At 49.3% G+C, this 20867-nt stretch overlaps 5 protein-coding genes across 5 annotated transcripts; 3 read left to right on the top strand and 2 right to left on the bottom strand.

Moving 5' to 3' along the window:
* Positions 1-18: 18 nt before the first annotated feature.
* Positions 19-1916, top strand: N7496_010903 (tRNA modification GTPase; the record flags this gene model as incomplete). Its single annotated transcript, XM_056703816.1, has 2 exons — positions 19-276; positions 366-1916. 2 exons carry the CDS (start codon positions 19-21, stop codon positions 1914-1916), a joined length of 1809 nt encoding a protein of 602 aa, XP_056549776.1.
* Positions 1917-5110: 3194 nt separating this feature from the next.
* Positions 5111-9575, top strand: N7496_010902 (uncharacterized protein; the record flags this gene model as incomplete). The annotated part of the gene is made up of 2 exons (XM_056703815.1): positions 5111-9285; positions 9380-9575. 2 exons carry the CDS (start codon positions 5111-5113, stop codon positions 9573-9575), a joined length of 4371 nt encoding a protein of 1456 aa, XP_056549775.1.
* Positions 9576-10733: 1158 nt separating this feature from the next.
* N7496_010901 (C2H2 finger domain-containing protein) lies at positions 10734-11554 on the bottom strand (the record flags this gene model as incomplete). The annotated part of the gene is made up of 2 exons (XM_056703814.1): positions 10734-11090; positions 11150-11554. 2 exons carry the CDS (start codon positions 11552-11554, stop codon positions 10734-10736), a joined length of 762 nt encoding a protein of 253 aa, XP_056549774.1.
* Positions 11555-14164: 2610 nt separating this feature from the next.
* Positions 14165-17647, bottom strand: N7496_010900 (ankyrin repeat protein; the record flags this gene model as incomplete). The annotated part of the gene is made up of 2 exons (XM_056703813.1): positions 14165-17138; positions 17193-17647. 2 exons carry the CDS (start codon positions 17645-17647, stop codon positions 14165-14167), a joined length of 3429 nt encoding a protein of 1142 aa, XP_056549773.1.
* A 1207-nt stretch (positions 17648-18854) lies between these two features.
* On the top strand, positions 18855-20487 carry N7496_010899 (class I SAM-dependent methyltransferase; the record flags this gene model as incomplete). The annotated part of the gene is made up of 6 exons (XM_056703812.1): positions 18855-18935; positions 18985-19306; positions 19345-19885; positions 19953-20334; positions 20361-20381; positions 20440-20487. 6 exons carry the CDS (start codon positions 18855-18857, stop codon positions 20485-20487), a joined length of 1395 nt encoding a protein of 464 aa, XP_056549772.1.
* Between the last annotated feature and the right edge of the window lie 380 nt (positions 20488-20867).

Genomic DNA, 20867 nt, shown 5'->3' with positions numbered 1-20867 from the left:
CAGCGCCTAATCATCTGCATGCAAGTAACTCGCCCTCGAGTCTTGCGTTGGGCTTCTCCCTTCCGCCCTTCATGGAAACAACCCTATACAAGGATATCAGGGCTAGATGACCGCCCATTGCTCCGAAATCATGCCCCGGTCTCCGCGCGAGCTCCGCACCAAGCACGTAGCAATGTTCGGAGCTTCTCGTCTTCTCAACACAAGGGGTTCATGCTAGATGCCGACTCTACAATCTATGCTCTATCAACAGCTCCGGGTAGAGCCGCAATTGCTGTGGTGCGGATATCTGGTCCAGCTTGTGCTTCAGTATGCATTCTCGCAGACTCCGCAATTCGCGCCGTATACTGATAACGCCCTTGCTCTAGATATACAAAGCACTATGCCCCAATAAACCCCTCCCGAAACCGCGTTTCGCGGCGCTACGCACCCTCTACGATCCTTCTCGCCCGCCCTCCCCAAGCACCGTCCTAGACGCCGGCGCCCTGGTCCTCTACTTCCCCGGCCCGAAGACAGTCACCGGCGAAGACGTACTGGAACTGCACATCCATGGTGGACCCGCTATCGTAAAAGCAGTGCTATCTGCTATATCACGCACCAGCCAGACGGACGCGGTAGTCCGATACGCCGAGCCGGGCGAATTCACCCGCCGCGCCTTCATGAACGACCGCCTCGGCCTCCCGCAAATCGAAGCCCTGGGCGATACACTATCCGCAGACACAGAGCAACAGCGACGTCTAGCTGTGCGCGGGGCCAGCGATGCCTTGCTAAAGCGGTACGAGGCCTGGCGCCAGACGCTGCTTTATGCGCGCGGCGAGTTGGAGGCGTTGATTGATTTCTCCGAGGATCAGCATTTCGACGAGTCCACTGAGGAACTTGTTACTTCCGTTGCGGGACAGGTACGTGCGCTGGCGGTGCAGATTGGATTTCATGTGCAGAATGCTAGTAAAGGCGAGCTTCTGCGAAGTGGAATCCGTGTTGCGCTCCTGGGCGCGCCGAATGCTGGGAAGAGTTCGTTGTTGAATCGGGTTGTTGGGAAGGAAGCTGCTATTGTTAGCACCGAGGAAGGGACTACGCGTGATATTGTGGATGTGGGTGTTGATCTTGGGGGGTGGTATTGCAAGTTGGGCGATATGGCTGGGATTCGGGCTGAAGTGGGCGGGTCTGGGGCCGTTGTGATTGGTGCTGTTGAGAAGGAGGGGATTCGGAGGGCTAGGGAGAGGGCTCTTGAATCTGATGTTGTTGTTGTGGTTGTTTCGTTGGAGGATGTTGGTGGGGATGTGAGGCTGTCTGTGGAACCTGAGGTCTTGGACGCCGTGAATGACTGCGTCGAGGCTGGGAAATGTCTCGTCGTTGCTGTCAACAAATGCGACAATTTACCTGCTGGCGAGAGGGGTGCATTGCTGCCGCAGACTTTGGCGAAGACTATTCATGAGGTCTTCCCTGCTGTGCCTGCAGATCGAGTTTTTGCTATATCCTGCAATGAAGCCCAGCGCGGGTCGCTGCCTTCTGTTGGAAATCAAGACTCAAGTCTGACGGACCCGGGCAATCTACAGGCATTTCTACGCGGGCTCATTTCGACGTTTGAGCAGATAGCCTCGCCGCTAGGCACGGATGGAGATGAAAGTGGTCAATATGATAAATCGTATTGGGAAGATTCATTGGGCGTCACACATCGACAAAGCTCGAATCTACAGAAATGTCTCGATCACCTGAACGATTTCTTATCCCAGACCACCGCTGCGACCTCAAATCCTCCTGACTCGTCTGAATGTGATTCCACCTTTGTCGATGTTGAAATCGACATTGTGACTGCCGCCGAACACTTACGCTTCGCCGCCGACATGCTGGCCAAGATCACCGGCAAAGGCGAGAGCGGGGATGTTGAAGACGTGCTCGGCGTGGTCTTTGAAAAGTGAGTCCTCCTACAGCGGATTAACCCCTATGATTCTCGACGCGACTAACGCTGTTGTAGATTCTGCGTCGGCAAGTGATGTCGATGTTCACGGTATCCATGCGTCGTGGGGATACGAGATCTCGTATCCTGGATCTTCGGATGCGAAGAGCTCGTGAAACCCTTGCAAAATGGAGTGGCGATGTTGTTTCAAGTCAACTCCCAGTCCTTGCTGGGTGATCGTGCTCGTATCCATTGTGTGCCGTCAAGATACCCTTGAGTGGAGTGTTATGATGATGATGCCCGTCACTGGACTCTTTGCGCATTGGTTATGCGTTCAGTTGGTGAAGCGTTGCTCGTCCGACTCATCTGCGTCGTTGGCAGGTCCGTTGTATCCGCCGCGGCCCATTGTGAATGTGTTGGTGATGTCTTGAGGTGTGGATCGAGACGATATGATGGATTGAAGCAAAGGTTGGCCAGACGTGGTAGATGATCGATTGAAATAGGCAATCAGTTGAGAAGGAAGATTAGCCTTGTGACGAATATGTATGATAGTGTCTCAAGTATGTATGATAGTCTTTGAAGTCGCTGAAGTATAAAGTCAAGAGTATATCGTAATGTATGGATGTTCTGAACTGTGATGTAGAAAAAAGTAAAGTCTGATCGCCATGATCGACGACCTTATTTATAAAAAAAGCTTCTTAGAGGAAAATTCCAATTATTCTGACAATTTCAAGAAAACTCAGAAAAATAACCCCCAAAAATGCCAAACACAGCATCACCTGAATCACAGCGCGATGTCTGCCTGAGCTCATCCTCCAGCACCAATGAACCACGCAGCCTCCCAGCAAATCCCGAGCCCCCAATTCCCAATTCAAGTAATATTCCAGATGAATCCAGAAAGAAACAGCCCGAAGTACCGGTCGAAATCCAGAATTATTTTTTTTAAATATGGGGCGCCCTTCGTCGCGGCGTGCATGTCTGAGTCAGGGCCGACTCATAGGTACCTACTCTTCACGAGGAAAAATGGAATGAGTAAGGATAACAGGAAACACCAACTATCAGCTACGACCCCAGCTACAAGCCCCCCTGCTAGCCACAAGGGCATCGACAAAGCCACAAATGATCGGCTTGGGAGCCACTATGCCACTATCTACTAGCTTGGCACGCCATAGCCTGATATTATTTAATTAGGAAATGTGACGGTGCCTGTTGGCAGCCTACGGTGGACAAGGACCGGCTTAGGTGAGTGGTTGATTAGTCGATGAGTCGATGAGTCGACGCGGGGACTGGCGGGGATTCAGCTGAAGAGAACAAAATAAATTAAACGGTCGGCGCTGCGTGTTTGAGATTGAGACTAGGCCTGAGGCTCATTTGCGTGTATTACTAGAGAGACAGCTGGAGTGGATGCATTCTCGGCTAGTTAGTTACGTCGGGGACCATTTTGGGTTGATTTGGCATATTTGTCGTGGAATGATAGCATGGTGGTATTCGAGTTTATTGTTTCTTGTAGAACCGTTTGTTGTGGACATTTTGAGGCGGGAAATGGTGTCAGTATTTGTGTCAGATTTCTAAGAATAGCCCCATCGTAGTTGACTTGAGTAGTCACTCGGTCAGGAGTAACTATACAATAACCGGTTAGTTATCTACTAGTTAAATCAAGCCACTCATGTTCCAAGGACCCGTGGAAATGGCACGCTATTCTCGAATCCCGCCGACCGACTGTAGTACAACGCCGGTTTAATAATTGTGATCTAAATAGACATAGCACGACCTAATATTGCCTTTTGACCATAGACCTAACCGCGAATAGAAGGTGTAGATGTCAAATTCAGTTGATCCCGTTCGCGCCGGCCCGCAAGTTAGATGCTAAAAATAAAAATAAGAAATAAGAAACCCACGTTGTGCCTCTGCAGAGGTTGCTTGAGCGGGGGCCAAAACATCAGGAACGATAAACACATGCGCAGAGAACTAGGACTTATAATAGACAAGACCAGGGATATGGATCGCTTCGCGATATTATAGTTTATGGCTGATCGCCTTTGTTTTCCTGATTCATGGTATACGCTGCAACGGCTGACAAGGGTGGATGATTTGTAATGATGACAATTCTTGCTCTCATCACTGGAATCTCTGGGATCGCTTGGAGTGTGTTACTTGAGCCACTAAAGATATCCTACATTGGGGTTTCGTCTCGTTCGAGGCCCTCATTTATTTGAAAAACGGGGGCCGTTGCGCTGGTCAGGCCCGTCGTACGAAGCCACCCGGAGAATTTGCATGGATATCTATAGGATTGGAGAGAATCGAAGACGAGGACGTTGCCCAGTTGAAACGCAGACTTTGGGCCTGAAGACCCGGGCGAACGGGAGTTGGAAGGGTGGATATGCGCCAGAGCTTGTTCGCTGCAGAAAGCTCCCAAGACATGTAGTCTCGAAGAATCCCTTGGTGGCCCAAAAAGATTGATGAAGCTCAGGAACAAAGGGATCGCCGTTTGGTAGCAGCGATAGGACGACTGGCAGCCTGCCGCGCAGCCACTGGTTTCTCATCCAAGATGTAATAATAACGCTACGTTTATCCTTGAGAAAATGTAAACTCCTTCTATTCAGTAGTCGCAAGCGATTTGATTGTGGGGGATTGCCATTTAGCGTTCCAGGGCACGCGATCTCTTAGTTTGAAGCGACTTCGAGGGAGATATGCTGATGGAAACTGACGACAAAAGTAAGGGCGAAGGTCCAGGCGACAGAAAGGCTATGGCACGCCTACAATGCAGTGCAAGTTAGTATAATGTACCACTTGAATCACACCAACTGACTATTTTGAGCAATAGAAGGTCGCTGTGGTAGGCTCGTATAGATCGTGGGGTGACGATGCCTTTGTGCGTGGCTCGTGGCATTTGATGGAAGAATGTCGGAGCAGAACCAGGAGTGGATACTCGGAAGAAGGAATTACTATAGACCCGCATGTATTAGTCATTATTTTGCCCACCAAATTGCTAGCTAGGGGCTTCTTTGCAATTCAGACCTGTTGAAATCCGATTGGTGCACCTAGATGAGCTCAGCAGCCCAGCTCCGATAGTTATGAGCCCGATTCGCCATTAAGAAGGGAGATTCGTCGAATTCGAGACTATACGTCGATGATTGCGATAGTCCACATATACGATCTGCCCTATCTTACCCCTGAACTTCCTATCGCTGAATACACTGCTGAAAGGCGATCAATATGGAGTCAACAGTGATCTCCGCCATGAAGGGCGAAAAGCTGAAAGACCCTCTGCAATGGAGGAACTGGTTCGCACGAATTAAGCTGTACGCACGCCAGAAGAGGGTGTGGGACCTCATTGACCCCCATACCGAAGAAGGTTACCTCGAGGAACCAATACGCAAGCCTCGAAGACCTCAATACCCAGAAGATGGCAACGAATCAGCGAAGAGAGAGTGGAGAGACCGCATGGATATCTATAAGCTCGATTTGAACGAATGGGAACAACAGAATAAGAGCCTAGACGCTATTAACGAGTGGATCATCTCCAATTTGGATGCAATTCACCATACTTCCATGTTGAACTACCAAACCCCATACGAAAGACTTGTGTATCTCCATACTCGATTCGGTAGAGCGACAGCCGCAGAAGAAGACGTGCGTACGCAGTGGAAGCGAGTGTCTGCATTACCACCAAAGAAAGGTGCAGATATCGACCAGTGGATTAACGAATGGGATTCACTAAGAGAGCAGGGTGTCAGCCTAGACCTGCCAGAGATAAAAAACGCTAACAAGGACTTCCTTCGTGCGGTCAAGGATCTGCTTCCTATGTGGTGGCAATCCAAATTCGAGGCAATTGTATTGCATCAAGAAGAGTGGGATACTCGCGATTTGATCGAAAACTTCAGAGGAACCTATCGTGAGATACACCCACAGAGATCTACCGTTAGTACGATCTCAAAAGCTTCTTTCTCAACTCTGCAAGGATTCGAAGAAGCAAAGCAAGAAGATCAACAGCAAGCGCAACCGCTACAACCGCAGCAACCACGATTCTTACCACCGATTCCAAAGCGCTGGTGCCCATGCGGTAATAAGGTCCATAAGCCATGGGACTGCTGGGTCATCAACCGAGAGGCTTTCCCAGACAAACCTGCACTGAGATGGAAGGTCAAACGTGTCGAGGAACGTCTTTCGAAAGATGAAGCGTGGAAGACCTGGATAGAGAAGATGGTCAAGGACCATAACGAGAAGAACGGGGTTAACGATACCACTAAAATGGCCAATTCAACGCAGCTCTGGGGCTCGTACTTTACCAGCTTTCCAATTAAGCAGGTGTACCAAAGCGTGAAAGCAGCAGGAGAAGACGATACTCGCAAGCGATGGTTCTTGGACACCGCATCATCAGTACATATATGCAACCAGAGGGACCTATTCACTAAGCTCACACCGAAGCAAGATGGCTTGAAGACCGGTGACTCGTATACCGCTGTTGAAGGAATTGGAAGTGCCATAATGACAGGCGTGGGGCCTGATGGCTCTACCAGACCAATCCAACTAAGCAATGTGCTATATTCACCTGATTTCCATGCGAATTTGATGTCTTATGCAGGCCTAAAGAAGAAGGGTCTGAAATGGGATGAGGACAACGAATGCATTAAGGATTCCAATGGTGAACCCGTCATCAATGTGCGCCTAAACGAAGCGTTAGATATATGGGCATTCGATCAACCGAAGGAGCAAATCTTACCAGAAGACCTTGCCCATGCACATGCACATGCGGTACGCACATCGGAGAAACCACTGGTTGCAGAAGCTTCAGTAGACCGCTGGCACCGACGATTAGCCCACGTATCCAAGCGTGTGGTCAAGAAGGCCGCCGAGATAGTGGATGGCATCAAAATCAACGAGGATCTGCCAGATTCGACATCGGAGGAAGAAGAAAGGGAACTCTGTCAGATATGCAATCTTGCAAGCGCACCACGCCAGATCTCAAGACGACCCATCGGTCGTAGTTTCGGGAGATACGGTCGAATCCACTTCGATCTAGTGCAGTTTCCCCCTGGGTACAATAACCACCAATGGATGACCCATTTCTATGTTGAAGGCATCAGATTTCACTGGTTATATACACACCAATTCAAATGGGAGTGTAGGGATGCAGTCAGAAACTTCATTGCCCTAGTCAAGAACTGGTGGAACCTACCAATCAGAGCGTTTCAATATGACAACGAGCTATCCGCAGGAGCAGAAACCGAAAGCTTCCTAAGCAATATCGGCATCGTCGTCTCACACAGTATCCCATACCACCCTGAGCAGAACGGTTCTGCAGAACGATCGGGAAGTGTCATCCTGACGATGGCTAGGCACCTACAAATAGAGAGCCAGTTACCACAGAAGCTATGGCCAGAGATGGTTAGCACTGCAGTATGGATTTTGAATCGAATCCCTACACACCTGAAAGAGGAGAATCACTGGATTGTGCCGTGGAATGAAGCACGAAAGGACTTCGGCGGCGAGAGGATGAAGAAGGCAAGTCTTGCCAATCTCCGCGTGTATGGGTCGTTGACCTACTGCCGAATCCGCCATATACCACGCTTGCAGAAGACCTCTCCCCGTGCAGAGATTGGGTTCTTGGTAGGATACGTTGCTTCGAATATCTGGAAGGTCTGGTTCCCTGCGAAAGGAAAGGTTGAAATCGTGCGAGACGCAAGGTTCGATGAAGCGAGACGATGGAAACCTGATATGCAGTACTGGCAAGATATCGAACTGCCTATACCTGAACCGACGATTTTGACCGACGAGGAACATCTGAATGTCCTACGAGAGGACCTCGGGATGCCTGCGGAGCTATCAGCGAACCGAAATACAGAGGAGGATCGGCAACAGGATCATAACGAAATCTGTCACGAAGACCAAGCGATTCATCAGCGTGTTTGTGAGGTTGAAGAAGAAGATCCTGACCAAGGAGACCCTGCAGAACCTACCGTTGAGACTACCGCTGAACCTCAGGGGGTGGTTATACCGATTACCCCGGAACCTGACAGTAGAGACCATCTACTGGTAGATCATCCTCTGCCGGTGGAGACCCTACCAGGCTCATTTCCGATCGAAGAGCCTACGATTTTACCACTAAGTCCTCCAGGAGACCAAATCACCACTGTGTCTCCTAGTGCAGCTGGTCAGGGGGTGGACAACCAGCCAATATCCCAGGCTACCAACCAGAGATCCTGTCTCAATGAAGACCAGCCGCCAGAGCCGGAGATACCGCCTGAAACTCTCACAGGAGAGGTTACCGAAGAAGATTCGCTTTCTGATAGCGAGCAGCAGCTACACACTGAACTACACACACGAAGAAGCGATGGAATCGACACTGCCAATATCCTCGAGGGCAGCAGAAGAAGAAGACCAAGGGTAGATCCCGACTACCACGCATACGCCACTATCCTAACACCACTGATCGAAAACGAACCACCTGAACTGCTTCGCACATTCGCAGCAGCGTTATACACCGAGAAGCCGATTCAACGCCACAGAGACGATCTACCACCAGTACCTAATGGGTGGAGAGAGATGATGAAGCATCCAATGGCAGAGGGTTTCCTAGCTGCATGCGCGAAAGAGATACGATCTCTACAAGAGAAATCAACCTTTACCGTCATAAACCGACCGAGAGACGTTTCGAAGCAGATCCTACCACTCCGATGGGTCTTTGCATATAAATTCGACCAGGACGGTTACCTCCAGAAGCTCAAGGCACGAATCTGCGTGCGAGGTGACCTCGAGACGATATCCCCAGAGGATAAGAGGGCGGTTACACTCGCAGCAAGGTCTGCGAGGATGATCTTCGCACTAATCGCAGCGTTCAACCTCGATCTCCGCCAGAGAGATGCAGTTACAGCGTTCTTAAATAGTGAACTGCCTACCGAGACCTACACAAGAATGCCAGAAGGATTCGATAGACCAGGGATGTGTTGGAAGCTACAGCGGGCGCTATATGGATTGCGCATCTCACCAAAGCTATGGCAACAAGAAGCATCTCGAGTACTCGAGAAACTAGGTCTCACACCAATACCAGAAGACCCCTGTGTCTTCGTCTCACAAGGAATCATCGTCTTCTTCTATGTTGACGATATCCTCATTGCTAATCACCCATCAGTGCGCGAGAAAGCTAAGCAGCTAGAAAAGGACCTCGAGGCACACTGGGAGCTCACAGACCATGGGGAAGCTGAATGGTTCTTGAACATTCGAATCATCCGCGACCGCAGTGAACATAAGCTTTGGCTATGCCAAGATGCCTATATTAGCAGTATGGCAGCCCGATACAATCTGACAGACCGTCCGCCGGTCTATACACCACTGCCAGTGGAAGAAATGAAGCCATACGATAGCACTGCAACCCCTGCAGAGGTCAAACTGTACTAAGGAAAGGTGGGATCTGTGCAATATCCCACTACAATTACTAGGCCAGATGCAGCGAAGGCAACCGCCAAACTCTCACAATTCCTTCAGAATCCTGGGCCTCAACATCAACGTGCAGTGGATAGGGTCATCTGCTATCTCTATACCACGCGATACCTCGCTTTGCAATTCGGTGACAAAGGAGATATGGAATCGATTGAATTGGCAAGCGACGCTTCTTTCGCAGATAACAGAGATCGCCGAAGCTCTGCAGGTTATATCTGCCAGGTTTATGGTGGACCAGTAGATTGGAAAGCTACCAAGCAACCCACAGTCACCACATCGACTACCGAAGCCGAATTGCTTGGATTATCCGACGCAGGAAGATCTCTCCTATGGTGGATGAGGTTTCTCGACCGAATCTCATTCAAACCAAGCCACCCAATCACATTAAAGTGTGACAATCAACAGACAGTCAACCTATTGACTTCGGAGCATGCCAAAATCGATACAAAGCTTCGTCACGTCGATATCCATGGGCACTGGCTAAGACAAGAGATTAGAGAAGGTCGAATCATAATTCAATGGGTGCCTACTGCCAAGATGGCAGCAGATGGGCTCACAAAGATCCTGCCACGCCAGAAACATGAAGATTTCATCAAGATCTTGCGCATGCAAGATATACAGCACCTAATTGAGGTGTAATTGAGAGAAAAGAGAGAGCTGTTGGAAGAGATTCAGCGCTCATCTCGATTGAATTCAACAAGGAAGACCAATTGGCGAAGCTATTCAACACTCGCTAAGCGCTGAGGGGGTGTGTCGGAGCAGAACCAGGAGTGGATACTCGGAAGAAGGAATTACTATAGACCCGCATGTATTAGTCATTATTTTGCCCACCAAATTGCTAGCTAGGGGCTTCTTTGCAATTCAGACCTGTTGAAATCCGATTGGTGCACCTAGATGAGCTCAGCAGCCCAGCTCCGATAAAGAAGTCATGCCTGAGGCAGAATAATGCCTCAGATGCCTAGCCAGTTGGTGTTGCCGCGGCGATCAACGACTAACACCCAGCACCAAAAAACGCCCAACTAGACCCCCAGAGCTTTACGTCCTACCAATATAACCACGCACTTTAGTCGAGCCACGCACTATATTCCTTAACCCTAACCTCTCGGAGAAACATGCTCACACGTAACCATATTTGTCGATCTCTGCTACCGACGTGATTACAGAATTGGAAGAATAACTTTGAAATTCAATCTCTGGGGGGCTGATCCGATGCCATCGGGGTATTGGTCTACTCTAACATTCACGGGAACGAACTTTGAAAACAAGAAAACAAAAAAAAACAAAGAACACTGCCGTCCACTCATTCCTGCCCCCCTGACTAAAAAGAAAAGGAAAAAGAAAGAGAGTATTCAGAAACTCTGAAGAGGTGTCTGCTCTGTATCGTCCCCAGAATCTCCAGCTACTGCTGCGTAGGCAAGTCTTGCCGGCGGCGTCGACCGAGAAGTTGTCGCAAGGATGAAAATGCCTCATCCGGGTCCAGGAGCCACCCACAGTCATTGGCACCCTCCAGATGGAGGGCAAGCTCACTAAGGGTAGACCAGCGGCGCAGGCAACTCTTGCAGTAGAAGTCGAATCCCGAACCGGAGTGGATGTAGAAATCCCGGAAGCTAGGCGTTGCCTTCACAAGGCGCATCACTTGCTGGTAGCCGCCACAGTCACTGCTCGACTCCAGGTGCTGGATGGTGGTCGAGAAAACCTCGTCTTTGTCACCGCATCCAGGGCACCGGTACTCATCCGGGACATGGGTTCTCATGTGCTTTAATCGTATATTAGTTACCATTCGTCTGATGAATGTAGATGTGGGAGAAAACGTACATCGCGGCAGAGCTCCATGTCCTCGAAGCATTCGAAGCAGTACTCGCAGGCAGCATGCTCATAGATGAGGTGCGTGTTCAGGCTCCTCTTCGATGCGCAGGTGAGGTCGCACCCCGGGCACCAGAAATGGGCTTCCGCCCGGTGAGCATCGAGCTGCTCCTCATCGGAGAAGTCGACCTTGCCGTCGCAATGTAGACAGAGATTGTGGTACCTTGGGTCCTCCAGGTGTTCCCAGAGCTCTGTCTCGTCTGGGAACACCAACTCGCAGGCCTGGCACCACGAATGGTGCGAGGCGGCTTGGCAGTGCGAGCAGATGGCGTCGTAGGAGGGGTACTGGTGTTGGCAGAGACGGCAGAAGTACTCGCCGTCGTGGGTGATGACATGTTCACCGAAGAGGAAAGACATCTTTCTGGATTTATGAAGGTTGTTTTGATAATGGGGGTGGAAAGTTGGGAGACGGAGGAGGATGAGAGTGTGGATGGAGATGGCCAGGGAGGAAAGGAAAGACGGACAAGTGGATGTCGGATATGTCCAACACATCCGAAAAGGAAAGTACTGCTTTCTAGGTTCGATAAGATTCCTCTATCTAGGCAGGCGATTTATCTTGGAAGTGGCAGTACCAGGCTGATGCCCTCACATATCTTCACGCTCATCTGAAGGCCGTATAGGAATCAGCTTCGTCTCTATTGAAATGCCTTTGGGGGATTGAAGCAAGTACTAGAAAGCTTATATCTCGCAGTACTTTCAGAGAAAACCTGAAAACATCTTCTTAGGGCTTGCGTAGGTGTTTTGAAGCATCAAATGCCTGATGTGATTAATCGATGAAAATAGGAACCCAAGCGTAGAAACATTAATCAAAAGATTGATATTCTGTATATGTCCATAAAATCACACCAAAATCGGGGTATATAACACAGTGTTAGCTTAATGCATGCTCTTCTCATACTTCATGTCGAATCATTAGATGCGTCCCTAGTATAGGCAAGTATCAGAATGTCAAGACTCCCTGGATATTTCAGACTACTCGGGGTTTTCATATCGCGGAGGAGATTCGCTTTGGTCTTTGAGAACCGTCCTTGAATCAGCCTCCACGAGAGACTTCGATCCATCTGCTTCCACAATCGGTTTGGATTCCCCGACCTCCAGTACCATCCGTGAGTCTGCCTCCACTATGAAAGAAGGCCTGGTATTGGCATCCATTTCAGCTGGACTTTGATCGATTTGAGCTTCATCTTGCCGGGCAATTTGTCCCAAGTCTAACAAGTCCTTTTCAGAGTTATGCCAACGGACCAGGCCCCATCTCACGCAGAATGGCACCAATCCGAGATAAATAAGGAAGATGAAAATTGTCTGAATGAGACCCACGCCGGAGATAGTCGTTGCTGCTATATTTGTGGTGACAAAGAGGTTGATATAGTAGATGGCCCACATCATGTTCAGTGCGAACAAGAATACGCTGCTGAAAAGGAGGAAGATCGAGGGTGTCTAAAGTGAAGGAGATTAGTGGAAGCTGGTAAGGCCTGAGGATTTCCCAAATACTTGCCCTAATCTTTGCTCGAGTCTTTATAGTTTTGGTAGAAAGGTAAATAGTCCAGGCTAAAATTTCCATGGAAGATATCCATCGGATAATCGAGCATGCAAGCTCGATATCATACATGCGATTCAAAATGTCAGTCATTGCTTTGACAGAGTGACCCGTAGACCGAGACTTTTGTGTGAGCATTTGCTGAATGTAAAAAGCCCAGTTGATGATGGCTGTTATTAAGGTGACTCCCAGGATGCCCCAGTGGAGGTTCTTGATCCACCTTGGTGGCTTGGTACCAGCACTTAAAACATCAAGGCAAATATGGATGGTTTGGTAAAAGATATAGAATAGGGCGCAGATGGTTGCATGCCGGAAGAAAGCCCCTATGATAGATCCGGGATAGTAAAAGTCCCTATAAGCCTTGGACGAATTGGAGGTTTTTAAAATATTCTGGCCTTCGGTAGGAAGAGCGAAAATTCCATAACTGCAGTTTTGTAGGGGTTATTATTACTGAAATCCCTCACTGAAGAACATCAAGTATGAGTGACTCACAGAAAAACCGAAGTGACAGACCCTAGGACAGTCCACATTGGCAAAGCCTTCAAGTCATATTTTCTGCGCCTTCGCAGCACCAATAGCCAAATGGAGCAGCCCAGAGCACAGATACAGACAAGAATATCCAAACTAAACTTCGCAATCGCAAGATTCTGTTTGAGATCTTCCGCCACAGCTGCCGACTGAGACATTGAAGTCGAGACTGAAGTTGAATAGGTCGACATTTTGCTGTGAAGCGGCCAAACACAGAGTACTCTATTAGTCGGGCAGCATCTTCTTTAATAACAACTTCAAGTTTTGAGATCTATCGATCTTAGCGATGTCAGCCAAGAGCATGGGTGGCCTAGGGGACAGTGCTTGTGTGCTGGTTGGAAGGATCTCTGGGGGATCGACAGCCGCTAAGGACACATCTGCGCCTTGTTATCAACTCTTGATCTCACTGGACAAATAGGGAATTTTGGCCCCGGATTCTCCACTGAAGCCCCTGTGGCTATACCATAATTATCCTAATTTAGAATATTATTGCGCCGCAGTCAGGGTCTCGTCGAAACTTATATTGACGTCATATGTACCAGGGATATATGAGACACTTTACGAGATGGCCAAGAATGCTGTAGAATAATGACAGTGAAGGTTACAGAGGCCATTTAAGACATTTGAATAGATGCTACCATGTTCAAAGTCCACCAAAGCTGATTAACTTCTAATGTGAGGGGAGGCTCGTGGATAAGCGAATGAGATGGGAGTTTGAATAATGGTTCGATTGTGAGCAGAACGACCACCATCTTGGCGCATATGTTATCTACGAAGAACAAGACGTCGTTTCCACAGATTGAAGATATCATAGAAGAGATTGTGGTCAAGCCCTTTGAATTCTGTTAAAAATATATCGATATGGCCACAGAAGGAGGGTTTAAACGTGCGTAAACCCTCGGTTATGCGGACTCCGCAACTCCACTACGATAATCCAGGGTCGCATTGTCAGGTCCAGCCTCGCCTTCCGGTGCTGTATATACAGAGGATATCGAATCCGAATCAGAGTCATCATAATGTTCTTGAGTGTTTGCACGAGCCCGAGAGCCAGCCCGGGTTGTTGCAAAAGGTTTCGTTGGAATTGTTCGTGGAGTTCGTTCTAGGTCGGTTGGTTGCTCCGAGGTTGGGTTTGAAGTAGGGACTAAAGCTACAGGAGTATCCTCTTTCATTCGATGTGATAAAGGCCGGTGAATATGAGAGCTTGACTGATGTGTCGGCGGTGAGCTGAAAGATGAAGATGCTATAGGTGTGAATGTTGCAGACACCAATGGGGCGTCATCCGGTCGGGATCGACTTCGACTTCTATTCCCATTGGATCGTCTGTTTGGACGTCTGAGTGGTGAGGAGCCTCTGGATTCTCGCAATAGTGCGGTGACTCGGTCACTGGCCAAAGGGGGTGGCTGCTCGATGGATTGTCTTGATTCCGGGGTGGCAGTCCGTGGACTGATATCCGCAGATCTAACCTCACTGGAAGTCTCCTGATCCAAGCTCCCCGGAAGCTCAAAAGGGGTTGAACTATCTGCTTCAACAGCAAACGGGATTGTAGGGGGAAGGGCGGGAGGAGGCGTGGGTGGGCTTGAGAGTGAGTCGCGTAGACTCCCACTCTGGAAAACTCCAACCTGACTCATTGGAGCTGGTATATTGGTACGTCGGTGGCTTTGGCTGAGTGTTTGACTAAGAAGGTGTCGCACTTGATACATTCGATCCTCAGGAATACCAGGGGAGAATCCGACCGTGTCTGGCATGTTGATGATTTCCGTAATGTCTGCATCGGGCACTTTCCCGCTTGATAAAAGTAGTTGCAGGAGATCCGGTTGGCCATAATACGCAGCATAGCGAATTGGCTGCCACCCGGCCTCATCCTTTTTCAATACGGATGCACCACGTGCCAGTAACAGAGATGCTACATGCCAATGACCTCCCATGGCGGCCAGGCACAATGGCGAGTCTTCTCGAAATCCAGTGCCAAATTTGACAGACAGCGGGGATCCTCGCTCGAGTAGCTTCTGGACAACTTCGACGTGGCCATACCGGCTAGCCACGCAAAGAGGCCGATCACCAACACCGTTACGAGCATCGAGCGATGCTCCCTTCTCACAGAGTAGGTCTAACAGAAATAGCGAGCCCCGAGCCGCGACGATATGCAGAGGCCGCTCTTGGTGTTTGGACCCAGAAGCTTCAACATCAGCGCCTGTCAGAAGCAGCAGCCGTGTTATTTCGAAGCTGTCAGCCATGCATGCGTAATGGAGAGCTGTTAGACCAGTTTTGCATCGAGTTTCAAGGGGAACCCCCTTGCGCTGCAAGAATTCCACAACAGCAAACTGTGACTGAATGACCGCTAAATGCAGAGCCGTTCGACCCACACTGTTAACCATATCAAGCAATCCTTTCTTTTCGCTCAGAGCTCTGACGGTCTGTTCATGCCCATTATAGGCTGCCCAGTGGAGGGCTGTCATTTCGCTATCATCAGTGCTGCGTGAAGATGCTTTTCGCTTGAGAAGAAAATCTACCGCTAGCGCACGTCCAGCTTCGGCCGCACAAATCAACGGCGTTTTTCGGTCTCGACCTTGAGCCTCGATGTTCGCTCTATGGTCCAGGAGAATGCGAATGGCATCAAGGTGGCCTTCTTCACAGGCATAATGTAACGCTGTCATCATCGTTCCATCCTTGGCCTCCACGTCAGCCCCATGAGTGACGAGCAGCTGTACAATCTCGCCGTCACCACGCTTTGCAGCGGCATGGAGAGCTGTCATCTGGTTTTCGGCTCGGGCATTCACTTGAGCATTGTGCATGAGTAGCACATGCACGGAATCTGGTTGCCCACAGTCTGCTGCTACACGCAATGCAGTACGGCCCTTGAGATTCGGAATTTCGATGAGACTCCGCTCTATCAATAGTAATTCCATTGCTTCCCAGTGGCCTCGCGATGCGGCCAAATGGAGAGCTGTCTCGCCTGATCCGTCCGTTACGGCAAGTTGAGCGCCACTTTGAATTAACAAATCGACCACGCTCTCTTTACCGCAATGAGAAGCGACTAAAAGCGCGTTTCGACCTGACCTTTCGTGTCGCTCTTCGATGTCAAAGCCTCGCTCGATGAGTCGTTCTGCTTCGTCTCGAGAGCCTGATTGGGCGGCTTTGATAAGCGGGGATACCGATGCACCATCTTTGGTGAGATCAATGCTTGTATGGAAGTTTGGACGTAACCGGTGTCCTCGTCCCTGGGTATTTGGGCTGATTGGCGAATTCTGTGAGCCCACCGTCGATACCCTAAGGCTTCTTCGGCTGGTTGTATTGATGCGGCCGAGAAAAGATGAGAACCTTTCTAACTTAGATCCAGATGATTGCCCCCGTGTCAAAGTTTTTGAGTCGGAAACAATCCTTCGTATACTGCCAATATTTTGTCGCAATGGAACTTGTGTATGAGATACACTCCTACTATGCAATGGTGCTGAAGGACTTTTTGGCAACGCAAGAAAGTTCTCTTGCTGCTGAGCCATATCGGGGGACAGCGCAGTATTGTTATGCCCCCCTGAATGATAGCTACTATAGCCCTCGTCGGTAAAGGAGCTTTGAGTGACGCTAATACTAGGTTGACTTGATTGCGACTGAGACTGCTGAGTCTCCAAAGGCAGGCTGGGGGTCGTCCATTGCTGCAAAGCTCGCTGATAAACAGGCGAGTCCATGATAGTCGCATCAAAATCAAAGATCCGATCGCTATAAGCCCGCCGACTGCTGCTCTGTGATACGGCGTCTGTGTCGGTCGCGGTGCGACTGAGCCGACCGGATCTCAGCGTCGCAGTATCATCGGCGACTTTGCCTATGATTTGACGGGTTGTCGCCCTTCTGAGCAGACGAACTTGCTCGGTTGAGGAATGGCTGTCCTGGTTAGTTTTCAAAGAATAACAACAAATCAGCTGTGTGCATTCCTACCATTGACAGACTTGAAGTAGCAATTGCAAAGCCTGAACTTGAGCACGCAGCTTCTCCTGATGCCCTCTCATGGCATCCTCATTCCAAACAATCTTCATACGGGTCTTAAAGTTGATGCCGCCGCTCTCTTCTGTACTCTGGACCAACTCAAATACCTCGTACGACAAGATCTCCATTATAACGCGGCATCCGTCCATGGCGACGGCCAGGTCCTGGTCAAGCTCGTCAAATTCGGGCCCATCGCGACCGTTGCCACTACGGTGGATGCGAAGCCACTCCTTGAGGCTGGTGAGCGCAGTCCGAATACACGCTAGCTCCTGAATCAGGGATTGGATGGTGAAATCGGCCTCTCGTAATTTCCCCGTCAGCTGTCGTAGGCCACCAACAGTCGAAGCAATAGCCTGCAGGACCTGTATGGCGCCTGAAAAGAGCCCAAATGCCGTCACAGGATCCATGACTCCTCGTGTGCAGAATGCAAGAGCGCATTCAGCTGAGCTGGCGAGGAGTGAGGCTTATAGCGTCAAATCACATGGCGGGGGTGCTGCTCCACTTTTGGGGCGGTCGTCGTGTCAGCGCGGGGGCCAAAACAAGCCTGCAGGTCGGACATGAATGCTGCATCCATCATGGTCTACTAAGATGAACGTAAAAATAAGGAAGAGGTTAAGCACTAAATATGTGGAAGAGAAAGTATTGTTCAGAGGTACACGGTAAGATTTAGTTGAAGGTTACCATGGATGTGTGTACCCTACTTTGCATCCACCTATGGAACGAACCACGACAAACCATACTCCATGTATCTGCCTGGTTACATACCTTAAAGCACCTTCGCACTTTAGTACCGGGACCTCTAGTTACTTAGATAGATGTGACTGAGCCTACTTGCAAAACAAGGTTCAGATCCCAAGCGTCATCCTACGATATATATTTCTCGAATCTGGCCCTGAAACATCATCAAGGTTAGAGGCAAAGTCCGTAAAGTTGCTAGGATAGATTTATGGGTCCATCAGAAGAAACGCATTGAGAGGGTGAGATATCTAGCCATATCTACGGGCAACAAGCTTCGAACAACCGTGTTTTTGCAAAGAATACCCGATGCCAGGAAGCCTGGATTCTTATTGGGTTATAGTGCAGCATATTTATGGGCCCATCACAAAGGGGATCATGTGACCAGCCACTCCCCCCACTCTATGACCCTCACTCCCAGTGTTTATTCAAACATAATAACTGCACTTGCTATCTTGGCACTTTTCATCGTCACTTTACATTGACTATTGAGGAGAATCCCCTCAGATTGCATATATGAACCTTCTATTGCTCCATTGAAGGAGATATGGAGCTCAGGCCGAATCATCAATTCGACCCTTTCGGTCCTGATGCAGATGCCTATGATGGTGTTGACGATGATATCGTCTATAGTATTGATTGGAGTGATCCTTCATCCTTCTTAAAAGCCACGGGTGCTGGCGCGGGTGGCATCCCTATGCCTGAAACAAAATCAGCCCCAGAAGTTCGTCAAGAGGCTACAGCAAGGTCAGAGAAGATTTTTACCAGTTACAAGACGCTGCATGCAATTCTACAGCGCCACGAACTACAATTCGTAAGCGATGGCTCAAGAAAACACGGCCCCAAAGGCTTAAAGTTTTGCTAAATGCCTGGCCTAACATGCCGACAATGCATCGCCCCGACTTTGAGGCTTTCCGCAAGGAGTCAGAGGCCGACCCTGACAGAGGCACCAAATACCGCGTTTTTCTTGTCCCCATTCATCAACCAGGAAGATATCCTAAATACCTAGACACTGCCATTGCTGTTGAACGCGCGAGGCCGCCACCCACCATCTCATTTTGCTGCCGCTGATATCGATGCCATGCACTTGGGCCTGGTCACTAAGGCAATCGTGCCTATTTTTCTAAACCAGTACATCATGGTCTTGAATGGCATAACTGAGAACTTGTTGGAATATGGCAAGCTTGTGGGCTGGGATGAGCATCCTGACGCATTTGACTGGATGACCAAACAAAAAAAATTCCTTCCAGGGGAGGGCTTGTTGATCCTGGAGGTCCAGGAGAGACTTTTGACTGCTCTCCTCAAATGCTGCTTGCAGCTTCTCCGGGAGAGTCAGACCTGATAAGAGATGCTTTTCCAATTCTACCAGAACCACCACTCAAGCCTGAAAGCGAGATTACTGGATTTGAGTCTCTAGGAATCATGGCGGCAGAGGCTCCCTATCGTGTGCCAGCGGAACTTGACCTTCGACTTATTGAGTCACTACTCGCCGCGAGGGCATCTGCTGCGGAAGATCATCTTTGGGCTTTGCGAGAGGATCCTGATTACTTTTCCAGGGCTGTCCTCGATGCCCAGGACCATCGGCAGGAAATGCTGAAGGATACTAGGGGCATGAGTCACCCGCTATTCAATCGCGGCGAGCGAGATGTTCTTTGGGCGCGCGTAATCGGGTCTGTGGTCTTGGACGCATACATCGGGCTTGAGATCTTCACGGAACTCAGCAGCCAAGCCAAAAAGCTGGCGTCAATGCAGAAGAAATATTCTTGGGTACCCCCGAATTGTTTTCTCGAAGTTGATGACGTGCTGGAAGACTGGGCGTGGCGTGAGAAATTCGATTTGATCCATATACGTACAATGACAGGGGCTTTCAGTGAAGCTGAATGGGAATCTCTCTACAAGACATGCTACGAGTGAGTTCTTGGAGAGACAGACTTTAATTGAATTCTGGTACCTGGTATATGATGTTACAAATAACAGCAACCTACGCCCAGGTGGATGGATCAAACAACTAGAATACCATCCTCTCGCTGAGACTGGCAACGAAAGCTTGGCATCCGACAACATCATCAAGGAATGGGGCCTGAATATCCTGGATTGTGCTAAAAGGGCAGGTCGAACCTTCTACATCATCGACACTATGGTACCACGTGTCCACCATGTCGGATTCGTGAACATTCATCAGAAGAATTATAAGATACCGGTTGGACCATGGGCCAGGGAACGACAGTTCAAGGACGCAGGTATGGTGAGCCTTCAGCGCTGGATGGGTGGAATGGCAGGATGGAGTATGCGGTTGTTTACTAAATTTGGAGCCCCGTATCCATGGAGCAAGGAGGAAGTCCAAGTTTATGTGGCCAAGGTGAGAAATGAGCTGATGAATCCTAGTCATCATATATGGCACCGGGGGTAAGTGACTCGTCTCAAGCTTAATTTCTACGGTTCACTCTAGCTGACAGCACTGGAGACGGAGGATATGGGCACAGAAGCCAACTGTTTAGGTGTAAGGGAATGAATACTCGGGAAGTTGATAGCCTGTGTTTGGATTTGTTCTTTTCGAGATCGGATTTAACGAGAATGGAATGGGTGAAAGTAGTCTAATGATACCGTTGTCGTGCTAGTTTGAAAAAAAATCATACTCACGATATGCATTTAATATGTCTGTAATAAGCGAATTATGCCAACACCTTAGCGACAAATTCTCTGATTCTCTCCCGCACCCGTCCTAAACTCAAGACCTCTCTACAACCTTTAACTTATTCGTTCCAATTCAGGTATTTGTTGACTATGAAGAGTGCCGGGCCAGGAATACTATTAAATGCTATGTGATTTTGGAGGATATCCTGCTATGAGGGGAGGAAGTTGATGAGAAACGATCATGATAATCATTGAAAA

This window comes from Penicillium cataractarum (assembly GCF_028827025.1).
Source record: "Penicillium cataractarum strain IBT 29864 chromosome Unknown utg000009l, whole genome shotgun sequence".
Lineage (NCBI taxonomy): Eukaryota > Fungi > Ascomycota > Eurotiomycetes > Eurotiales > Aspergillaceae > Penicillium > Penicillium cataractarum.
Note: the sequence above shows the minus strand (reverse complement) of the source record. Positions and strands in the feature narration are given on the sequence as shown.